Genomic DNA, 12,412 nt, shown 5'->3' with positions numbered 1-12,412 from the left:
TATAAATTATTATGAATTAAATATTTTTATATTTTGGGTTTCCTTTTTCATTTATAAACAAAACAGCTTGTAACTAAGCTCATGTGCTACTACCCCATATATTTGTGTGTTTATATCTATACATAGTCCCATATGTATGTATATATATATATATATATATATATACATATATATATATATATATATGAAATAACTGCTAAGAATACCCATATTTCTCCTACTTCTCCTCAATGCTTCTTGCCCTTTTTTTCCTGTGTGTTATTCTCAAATTCAGGGATACTTATAAACACAGTTAATTATAGGTCTTTCATTTATAGGAAACACAAATACCAGGAAATTCTTCTACGTTTTTAGCTCTAAGGAGCAAGTGCATTTTCTGAACAGTGCTCAGGGCCACTCTCCAAAGATCTGACTAGGTCATTCTTTGCTGGACTATGTAATTATTTACCCATCAAGGTACTTAATTAAGAACTACCTGTGAGGTATATAATATTTTAGACACCCACTGCCTAGACCAGGAACATGAGAAATAAAACAAGCCTGCATCCTGCCAGCTAACATCTAGGGGAGTCAAGAAGACAACATCTGATTGTGAAGAAGCCTAAAAACACTGAGAATCTTGGAACCATCCCACCAGAAACTGAACCTGTTATCATCCTTGGTTGCCTTTTATCATAGCATTGATATAAGCACTGACATAGCACTGACATAAGAGGTGGGTTTGTTTGTCATCAACAACTCCTCCCAAAGTGGTAGGATAGGATACTGCAAACGATCTTTTTCCAGTTGCTTACAGCCTTAATGCTGTCATTCTGTATGGAGGGTAGAAAGCTTTTCCTTTGATGGAACAAACTGGAGTTTCCTGAAGAGAATAAATACTTTCTACACATACATAAAGAAGTTTAAGTCCAGCCTTTGGACCATGAATTTCCAATTCAGAATAAGACGACCTGCATTTCATAGCATAATTTTTTTCTTGGGAGATCATAAAGGATGTCAGGAGTATTTTTTGTTTGGGGGGTTGTTTTGTCTCTTAAAATAAAGAGGATTTAGAATACTCACTTCTACTTTGTGCTCTTTTATATTCTTAGCATCTATCGGAGCAAACGTCTTGGTAAAATTGAGCCCCGTACAGGAATAATTGGTAGCATACGGTGCCTTAGCATTGTATTTGAACACCATATGTTCTCCTTCATCTGAGTATTTTACTGGTTCAATGAGATACCGTTGCTCATTCACTCTGAAGAAGCCCCTATGGAAGTGGGGATACAACATTATTCAAATATTTAGCTCTCCCACTCTATCTTATTAACATCAGCCTTATTAATGTCAGGGAGATGACTGGGAACCAAACCTCCTGAGCTGGGCATCTTGGGTAGCAGAGGAGTGACACAGCATGAGGCCTTTGGCTGAATTAGTCAACATTTCTAAGAAAAAGTCAACCTGTCAATTGTCCTCAGAAGCTGGTCACCATGCTTTCTGCGTAGAGCAGAGATGAAAAGCAGTTTTCATCCATGGTTGCCTCCAAGTTTTTGCATAAATTTGATATATTTACCATGCCTTAACTACAGGGTAGTTATATAAATGTACAATTGTTAGGTAGTTTTATCATAATGGTCGTTCGAATTCATGAGAATTCTGAGAACCACTCAAGGAAAGTCAAGACAAATGAAAAAAGAACCCCCCCACCCCCTTTGGCCTTCCATCTCTCCTCACCTTTTTTATTTTTATTTTTATCTTTAAGTCTAAGACTTACAGAAAGATTACAAGCTTTGTTTCTGACTTTTCATTTTCTAAACCAGAATGGGCCCTAGATACTAAAAAGCAAACTGATTGAAACATTGTAATGTCAGAGGAACCCACATACCCTGGAGTAAGAGGACCTGCACTGTGGAATCAGTCCAATGCTTGCAAGTTCTGTGTTCTGAAGCAATTGTGTACTTCCAGCATCCTGACCTCTGAGAGTACATGCTAGATGGTGTCCTGGAATCTACCATCCGAATCCTTCCATCCTGTGCTAGAGGCACCTTATTGGGGGTTGTGTGTTAGGCATCTAATTGTTGACTGTAAACCACAGGCTACAGTTTACATTTACTATGGAGAGACCACAGTGCCCCCTTCCAGCTAACATGTGTGTGTGTGTGTGTGTGTGTGTGTGTGTGTGTATGATATATATATATATATATATATATATATATATATATATATTCCCCTTATTTTACATATTGATTCCAGTTCCTTCTCCCTCCCTCCCATGCCCTTGACCCCCTCCCAATTTTTTATTTACCAGACTGGTGAAAAGAAATCAATCAAGTGGCTGTCATTAAAATCTACAGGAAATGCTTTAGGAGGCTACACTGTCTTACCTCAGACCATTACAAGTGCTGATACTAGCAGCAGAATCAAATTCATGTATGATAGATCCTTGGTAAAAACAGTGATCCTAAAACAGAAGAGTTGATTAAGGCAGATACAAATGCTGCGCCTCTAAATTATTGATAGTTAATTAATTTCCTTTGAGAATAAATGAATATTTCATAAGTGTCACTTACACTGATTTATTCATAGATTCATTTAAATAATATATTTGAACCTGCTCTAGGGATCTTTTATCCTGAGTGAATCACTACTTTGTGTAAACCCATATATAAACTATTTCTTCATAAGTTTGTCTATTAGGCAATGAGACCAGTTTCAGATGTGACTTTCTCTTATAAATATGGTTCCTTTTGTCCACCCTCAAATCCTTGACAAAATTCCATCATTTCGCCAGATTCCTGTTAAATCAAGCCAAGCTTTTGATATTTCTAAAATTAATTCTTGCTCTCCATCCACCCCAACTCAATACCCCTATCTCTTGTTTCTCTGCTTCAATCCAGCTGGCTTCTTCATTATTCCTGCTTGGTACATTGCTCACTGTAATTCCATCAGGCAATAACTCTTCTTGTCTCTTCTGTCTGCTCACCAGCCCACAGATTACACTTTCCGTGGCCTTCCAAGTGCCATGCACTTGCTCCTCTGTGTGTCCCTTTTGTCCTCTATTTTTAAGGTTGCATGGTGATGCATATCTTAAAGAAGTTTAAAGTTGATTTACACAGAGGAAATAGAGTTTTGAAAGGATGATTTTGGGCAGAAGAGATCATTCTCATTTAAGGGCTATCGATAGAAAGTTCTGCAAAGGTGATGAAGGAAAAGAGAGATTCTCTACCTCTAGAATAATAGTAATGATATATGCAAAGCTTCCTCCAGAGAATGAAGAGGAGACCCCAATGCTAGTGTATCAGAAGGGCTGGGTAGCTATCACAGACCACATAAGAACTAGTTCGCTATAGTAAATCTTGAAAGTTGTTTCTTGTCCTTAGATAGAATTCATCTCTTTTACTTAATTACAACCCCATCAAGATATATTATGCTTATTTTGACTCCTGCTTCAGCTTTCTTTCACTTACCACCATAGTGAATATAGAGAAACCTTAGCAAAGAAAGATGTAATAATATCTTTGCTCTGCTTGTTAGGAATTGATCAGCTCTCTCCAGGACTTATTGGCTCCTGTTTTCTATTCTTACCACCATTTACAGAATTCTGTTTCCATTCTATCACCATTTAGTAGTAGCAGTCAACTCAAGGCTAGTTCCATTAGAGAAGCTTTGAAACAGTCTGTAAATCTGGGTTTTTAAAAAGTCTATCAGGAAATAATGGTTTCAAAGAGGAGGCAGAGGATGGTTTTACAAGGTACCAAGATCTGTGGCTGCCTGGTGATCATCTCTCCCTTTACATTGTAGTGCGTCTCACTGTAATTTGAGGTGAGGAATTCCCTGAAAGAGAGAGGAGAAGTCATGAGATTTATTCATTCTAAAAATATTATATAAAAAACCTCAAAGATGCCCTCTAATATCAAGAAGCCCTTTCCTGCACACACACACACACACACACACACACACACACACACACCACATATCTATCTATAATCTCTCTATATACATATACATACATGCATACATACTTACAGAATCAAAAACACTGATGGGAAACCTTTCAAAACTGAATCACATATGGTTATACATGCTACAAAAACTTCGGGAAAAAATGGGCAATTTTAATAAAGCAGTATTTTGAAACTTCTGAAAAATAATGTATAAGGTGCAAATAGGGTTTTAACTTAGTCATGCAAGGATGGCTCAACATTTAAAAGCAACAAATGTAAATCACACTATGGCTATTTCAAAGAATGCCTACTCCAGATATGGCCCTGTTGTATATAAATGTATATTTTTAATTTGTCTTCAGATTTTCCACACCCTGATCCACTTATGCTAAGACAAAGTAATCCCCAAACACCTCTCAGTGTACTTTCCAAATCTGATAAAGAGCTCAGTGACATATCTCTGTGTATTAAATAAACAGAGTCATAATAAGAAACCTTTTGACGTGTCAACCAGATCTAGCCACACTGATTTATAGATTTAATAAAAGCCCAACTAAAGTTTCAGCAGATGGTGTCTTGAATTGACAAGATAAATTTAAATGTTCAAAGAAATGCATCTCAGCCTCCCGCATGCTTTTTGCTTGTTTGTTTTAATGTACACACTACATATAGATATTGAAGGAAATAATAAAAAACAGCATTGAAGAAGGTCACATAGAAATTTCTCTGTAATCATTAGCTTCCCTCCTACTAAGAATGAACAGTGACTCAAGCTTGTATCAGTGTACTAATATTCTTCTCAAAGGGTCAAGATAGCTCTCAAAATGTTCCCAGGAATTGAAACAGGAAGAGCAAATTAGTAACCAGAGAGCAGAACCTATAGTGTTTTTTGCTGCTGAGATATGATAGGCTTATATCTGAGGAGGAGGAATTCACATTACTGGTAGTCTATACAAAAATGGGGATACTATATGCATCTAACCACATAAGATATGCCACCACAATACAACTTATCTTGATCTAAGCTGGGAAAGGTAAGTGGACAGCTGTAATCCTAGCACTAGGTAGGCAGAGATAGAAGGCTAAGGAGTTCAAGGTTATCCTCGTCCGCATAGTGAATTTAAGGATAGCCTAGGCTATAAGAGACTCTATTGAAACAAAACAAAGCAGTTTACCTTGATTTCAGAAGGTGAAGTATTAAAGTTTTTCTGCCCAATTTTATTTCATATAACACTTCTTCTTCATATGTTTCCTGGAAGACAAGATCCCCCCTGTGACTTGCACATCTATTTACTGTAAGGGGGTGGATAGAGTTATAGCTCCCCACAGTAACTTCAGGAAAAGAAACATTGACAAAGGTGAATTTAAAGAGAGACAGAATTATAAGGATGATTTTTACCAATTATATTTTAGTTAAAAAGACATTTCTACTAAGGAAATAAAATGGATAATGTATATTCACCCCTCATTCAGTAATGAATAAATCACTTATTATTCACTTATATAACTTAACTTGTTTTTTTTATAAAAGACCTTTCCTTTTGTGTTTTAAAAACATTTTTGTAAATATACTCCGTGTTCCTCATCTCTTCTTCATAAATAATTGCCACTTCCTATTATGAATAGTCTTATATAGAAGGTGTTTTATAGTTGTTGTACATAAACATAAAAAGAACTTAATTCACTTACTCTACATTGGTTATCAGAAATTAGTTTGGGATGTTCATTACAGCTAGAGTTGCATTTTCTACTACATGGTTAAAATAAGTAAGGCTTTTGATATGACCGGTAAGATGCTCTGAAGAAAAGGGGATATAGATTTAGAAATGCCACCAGCACAATCCATGGCAGCTGTGACTGGATATGCCAACAGGAGTGTCTAGTCCTGACAGGTTGGCTTATTAGTTGTAGATGCTGTCAGTAATAAATGACAAAACTCTAACTTTCTCCTTTGATGAATATTGGCAGAGCTGTTTTCTTCTGGTATAGTTATTAGGCATTTGCTGGAGTTTTGATTCATTATGTTTGTTTGTTTTTTATACTTTGTGAGAATTCATTATAATACTGGTTCGTAATTGTTGCTGTTCACATGTGTTGCTCATTCTTTAAGTTAATTCTCCATTTGTTTGACAAAATTGCTTCTTCAGGCATAGCAGTTAATAAGATCAATAGAGTAAATTTTAAAACTATTTGAGAAGATACTACTGAGTTCCCATCCAAGCTTTCTATTATTACCGTATTATATGATTATAATTTTTACAACTCATGAACCAAGGTTGTATTATCATTGAAGTCCATATGTAATTTTAATGCTCTCAATTTTACTGGCTATCTTCTTATTTTTGCATAGTTCTAACCCCAATGCCATGTTGTGGTTGTTTGCCATAGCCCCTTGTTCTTCTCAAACCTGTAAGTTTCATGGATTTTCTGTTTTTGATGGCTTTGACATTTTTGTCTTGTACCCATCAGATGTCTTATAGGATGTCTCTTGGGGTTTTTGATTGCTCTTCTTAAGGCTAGACTGCAGTTTATGGTTTTCCCAATGAAAAATCACTAAAGACAGTACCATGATGTCACCTCAAGAGTCCTTACTATCAACATGCCTTCTTATGGGTGGGGCACACCTTGGTCTCCTGGCAGACATATTACTTATTTACAATTTTTTTTTTGAAGTGATTCTTTCTTCTTTCCTATACTTCACTCGTCGGAATGAAATATACTGTGAAACCTATGGTTAAGGGGTGGAGACCTACAAAATGTGTTGCTTTTATTGGTTGATGGATAAAACTGTTTTTGACCAATGGCAAGGCAGAATATAGCTAAGCAGGAAATCCAAACAGAGTTACAGAGAGAAAGAAGGCAGAGTCAGGGAGACGCCATGTAGTCACCAAAGGAGTAATATGCCAGAACATCACTGGTAAGCCACAGCCTCATAGGAATATATAGGTTAATAGAAATGGGTTAATTTATAAGAGCAAGCTAGCCAGGAATATGTTTCAGCCATTGTCCAAACAGTACTTGAAAGTAAGTCTCAGAGTATTACTTCATAAGTGGCTGTAGGATCCAGGAGAGGGGGTGGCAGGAGAGAAAACAGTTTAGTGGAACTGGGCAATATAGAGGAAAATATCCAACAACAATTAATATCCATAAAACTTCATGGATCCTACTGGATTATTGATATTGTAGAAAAAATGTTTTATTTTATTACTTGTATTGTCCCATGTTTTCTCTTAGGGGTGCTATAGGTTGGTACCTGATCTCTTTTGATATATTTCCACAAATACAGATTTGGAGTTGGAGGGCAGGACTTTTGTTGCAGGGGGACACTTTTCAGCTCCAGGCTCACCCCATGTATTTCCACTCTGGCCCAGGCTAATTTTACAGTCAGAGTAGAGCTTCTGATATAAAATTTGACTCTCATGGCACATAAGACAACAGCTCCCACACGGTGAAGAGTAGGAAGCAGTTTCCCTCTTGGCTAGTTATCAACCCTTAACTACATAGATGTTTGAGAAGACAAGGAAAGAGTTGAGGTCAAATAATATTTGTGAAGAACCTCTTAGAGAAAAATAACACAACAGAAGGATGTGAGCAGAGAGCTGCTTCTTCATGGCATCAAGTTATGAGATCACATGAAAAGATGAAATATAGCTTTCTAATGACTGAGAAGTCTAATAAGTGAGGGTAAGAAAAACTAGTTGCCACCATGGGAAAGGGAAGAAAAATCATGGCACTAGGAGAAGTTTGTACTATGTCATTCTCAGGGCAGAAGACCTGTCAGTGTTTTCTGTGAACCCAAGTGGAAACCTAGGTTGTAAAATGCAAGTATCCAATTATAACTCTTTTATATTTTTGGTTGTGAGCCTAGCCTTTAATAGTTGAGTCATCTCAACTCTCTAAGGACATACATCTAAGATCATCATAATCCTAGATATTGAATAAATTATAATGCTTGCTCCATCTCATGTATATTGTTTTATATAGTAAATATTTTTTTAGAATAATATTTGCGGTATTTTTAAATGATAACACTCCAATGAAAACCTTTATAAGGCTGGTACTTTTTGTTTCGGTGAGAGCTGTCTCATTGTGCTGCAGAATCTGTAAAGCAAGTAAGCCTGACCACTGAAAATCTGCAAAAGCAAAAGAAAGGCATGGGATTGCACTTCAAGGTCACCAGCTCAAAAAAAAAAATATATGAGGGTGCATCACACAAGTCTGCAAAGACTCAGGAGACTGCCTCCCCGAAACTGAGACATAGAAAGCAGCTCTCCTAAAGTATGAGCACTTCTCTCTTTTGTTTGCTAAATTTTTGAGGGTCAGTTACACCCAAGCAATGCTGTAAACCAAGTGGTGGGTTTCTACAAAACTGAAATCATCCTGAGTGAGGTAACCCAGTCACAAAAAGAGGAACATGGTATGTACTCACCCATATATGGATTTTAGACCTAGAGCAAAGGATCACCAGCCTATAATTCACACTGCCAGAGGAACTAGGATATAAGGAGGAACCTAAGAGATTCATACAAGGTCCCTCACAGAAGGGGAAAAGAACAAGAACTCCTGAGCATACTGGGAGTGGGGGGGTAGTGAGGGGAGAGGGAGCTAGGAAAAAGAGAAGGGGAGGAGAGGAGACCATGTGGGACAAGGGAGATTGAGTTAGGGGAAGAATAGACAAGAGCCAAAAAAAAAAAAAGAGAGAGATACCATAAAAGAAGGAGCCATTAATATATAAGTTTGAGGAGAAAACTTACTCTAGAGAAATGTCCAGAGAGAGACCTACAAGGATGACCCCACCTAATAATCTGAGGATCAGTGGAAAGGCTACCTTACATGGCCTTTCCTGATAATAAGATTGATGACTAACTTTTCTACCATCATAGAGCCCTCATCTACTAGCTGATGGAAACAGAAGTAGACACCCACAGCTAAACACTGAGCCGAACTGGAATCCAGATGCAGAGAGGGAAGAGTGATAAGAAAATGGGACAAGACCAAACTACAGAAACCCACAGAGACAGCTGACCTGAACAAGGGGGAGCTAATGGACCCCCAGACTGATAGCTAGGAAAACAACATTGGACCGACTCAAACCCCCTGAACATGGGTCTCAGTTAGAAGGCCTGAGAAGTCTAAGGGACCTCTGGCAGTAGAATCAAGATGTATTCCTGGTGCACCAAAGGACTTTGGGGGCACATTTACCATGGAGGGATACTCCCTTACCCTAGAGGCATTAGTGAGGGCCTAGTCCTTACTCCAAATGACTTGACAGATTTTGTTGATCCCTCCTGGAAGGCATCACTCTCATCCTCCCAGTGGAGTGGGGGAGTGAGTGGGTTGGGAGGATGGTCAGGAGGCATGGGAAGGAGGGAGGGATGGAGGGAGAGAGGGAACTGGGATTGGTATGTAAAATAAGAAAAAAATAAGAAAAAAAGAAAAAACTGAAACCCATATTTGCTTCATATTCATTTCTGCTTGGAGGAAGAGGCAGCTTTTCACACTGTCAGTAAAAGACTCATGGTGAACAATGCCTTGGGGAACTGTGAGAGAGGCTCCAGGGAAAAAGGCAGAGGGCCTTTTACCTCAGGTGCATTTTGTTCACCAGTTGTTCTTGCCTCCCATGTTTGACATTTACATTAAATTTATAATTCATGCTATTCTTGATGGACTATAGAACCAATCTGGTCAGTGAACCCTGAATATGGATATGGCCTTTGCCTCGCTTTCATGCTTTCCCAGATATAACCTATAGTGCATGCCAAGCAATTGTGTTTAAACTGGTCTGTCCTGGGAAAGTTCTGGGAAAGGGCTGCTCTGTCGATATTTCATATGTGCTTTTATTTACATGTTTTTCTGATCATCTTTTTCTGAACTCAAACAGTCCTCCATGGATCATCAATTTCTTTGCTACATTCATGTATAAAAGTACAATGAAACTGAAGTAAGATTGTCTACAGCACTAGAAGTGTAGTCTTTCCTAATCTTTGACATCCTCAAATCCCAGTTCTCAAAAACAGATCTGCAGAGGTTGGTAAAAAGTCTCTACTGCACAACTGTGAAAGCCATTAAGTCATATTTACTAAGTTAAAGCATACCGGCATATCAGAGTCATGGATGTGTTCAAGATCCCGCTTCCGTATAAGGGGAAGCTTTTTAGGACGAACCAGTTCTTGACCCTCTACTCCAACAATCACCTCTTCTAGAAGAAAACATAAAAGGAAAACTCATGTGTTATTTCAACCCATCTTCCAGTGAGTGACAAATGGATTTATGCTCATCTAGTTCATGTGTTTCCAATTACCAGCCATGAGCTCAAATCATCCTTGAGGTTGGTGATGGGAGGAAGATGAAGTGGCTGTTTACAGATGAGGAAGATATAAGCAACACTAGAGGAGGGAGAAGGACAAAGACACAGTGTCCTTTGGCTCTTTTCACCTTTCTGATTTTATTCTCCACATCTCTCTCCAAATGCTACCTCCTGCCAAAGACTGTACAGGAATGACCTATTTCAACATTAAATAACTCTTGGGTTTTTTTCCTACTCAGCAAAATTTGCATTTGAAGTCTTAACTCCCACAGGTAAAATTCAAAGCTTTCATGGCTTAGATAATCTTAGGTAGCCCCATGCCCGTGCTAACCGTTATCTTTTATCATCTCCTACCACATTGGCAGTCAGCAGTGAGTCTAGTTTGGACCATGTATAGCAATAAACATAGAATAATATGTATTTTTGGAGTGTACTCAAATATGAATCAAGGGTTCACCAGTTTATGAGTGATATGACCACTAGTATCCTATCTAGTCTATCTGCAAACAGTATTTTCATATTCTTTATCACTAAAAGGGATAATAGTATTGGATTTTAAGCCTTCCAACATACAAGGTAGCTAAGGGCTAGCACAGTGTCTATTCTTCTGTAGGTATTTTGTAAATACCCATTCCTTTCCATCTCTCATGTTTGTCAGTGTTTAAGAGTGATAGAAGTTTTCACAGATTCATTAAATATCATGATCAGCTCTAACCCAGTCTAACACCAACATGACATCCTCAGACAATTCACAAATACAGTTAGAGTTTTTATAACTTACAGTTTAAATATTGTAGCTAAAGAGATAATGGATCAGGTATAATAAATAAACCTTACAGAAAAGGATAACACATACCTTCAATCAGAGAAATAAGTACAATCATCCAGAATATACCTATGAGGAACATTCTGAATGGTTATTTGAGAAAAGCTTCTCTCTAGTCCTCGTTCTTGCTTCCACTGCAAGGATGCCCAGCCTAGAAGGTAGACAGGCAGTTTTGATCCAGCACAGGAAATACTCTTAGACCCAGTTACACAATTCATGCAGGGCTTGAGGCTAAAATCCAGAGGTAGACATAATGTACTAATTAAAGACAACAGTTGAGATACTGGGGGTGGAAGTGGACTTGGCACAGATTCTACTTTGTATCTAATGTGATTATAGATGTCTCAAAACTTTTGAGGTGAAAAGAGTCAAGAACATTTTAGGAAAATATATCATGAAGTCTACTTATATATAGTTGAATTGAAGTGGGTGAAGTAGAGGACAACATATAAAAGCCACTTGAGAACACTGGACAAAAACAAACAAAATACACCAACAACAATAAAAAACAAGAAATGTTAAAATATATATATATATATTCATGTTATGAATTATATATTAATTAAAAACAAAAGACACATTGAAAGAGAAAAGTAAGTTGCATAATATAACAAAGTTTCCTGACACAAAAAAGAAAATACTGACAGACAGATGTACAAAGAGTCATTGATAGGCCTTTTTACACACTTGTATTGTCTTACAATGTCAATGCACCCCCTTTGTTTCTATTTGGGATCCATTCTGTCTCCTCCTCCAGTTCACACTATCTCCCATGATATTCAGCTTCCTTTGATTTAAACAAACTCACCATACTCCCAGAAAATTCTAGTCACTCTCAGTTTCTTTGCCAACCTCTTTCCAGTTCAACTCCCTTCCAGACCTACCTCAACTTCCTGCGGTAGTTTTCTACTGTCTCATTTACCTGTCCAAACTGACATCTGAATTTAAGATCCTTAGGAGGAATTTTCTTTACTTAAATGTCTGATATCTCAAATGTTAGTATGAAGCTGGACATCTACTCTCACCCTTGCAAGTTGGAGTCTTCATAGACTCTTAACGTAGAATACTACAGCTTCATCTTTTCACCCACCCAGGACTCATCTTCCAGTCTTATCTGACAGTGTGTAGCTCACCCATCAGCAAACCCAGTTTGTCTTGAAGCGACAGCTGATAACTGCTCACAGGCCCTTCTCCTGTGTTCTAACAAGACATCATTACCTCTACCCTTGTTTATTGAAATAACCTCTTAATGTATCTTCCTATTTTCCTCTTACGTACACATATGGAATTATTTTATCAGTACACATCATCATATTATATAGCTCTTCTAACCACACCTTTTAAATTCAGAGT

The 12,412-nt window shown here is 37.6% G+C and overlaps 1 protein-coding gene across 1 annotated transcript in view; it reads right to left on the bottom strand.

Annotated features, from left to right (window-relative positions):
* Positions 1 to 11,141, bottom strand: part of Adam7 (ADAM metallopeptidase domain 7) — a 34,410-nt gene extending 23,269 nt beyond the window's left edge. Inside the window, exons 1-6 of the mRNA XM_051195780.1 lie at positions 11,090 to 11,141; positions 10,022 to 10,125; positions 5,102 to 5,178; positions 3,738 to 3,816; positions 2,367 to 2,443; positions 1,063 to 1,252 (exon numbers count right to left, since the gene is read on the bottom strand). Coding sequence (XP_051051737.1) covers positions 1,063 to 1,252; positions 2,367 to 2,443; positions 3,738 to 3,816; positions 5,102 to 5,178; positions 10,022 to 10,125; positions 11,090 to 11,141 — 579 coding nt within the window. The remainder of the gene's footprint in view (positions 1 to 1,062; positions 1,253 to 2,366; positions 2,444 to 3,737; positions 3,817 to 5,101; positions 5,179 to 10,021; positions 10,126 to 11,089) is intronic.
* Positions 11,142 to 12,412: the final 1,271 nt, after the last annotated feature.

This window comes from Phodopus roborovskii, unplaced genomic scaffold, assembly GCF_943737965.1.
Source record: "Phodopus roborovskii unplaced genomic scaffold, PHOROB, whole genome shotgun sequence".
Lineage (NCBI taxonomy): Eukaryota > Metazoa > Chordata > Mammalia > Rodentia > Cricetidae > Phodopus > Phodopus roborovskii.
Note: the sequence above shows the minus strand (reverse complement) of the source record. Positions and strands in the feature narration are given on the sequence as shown.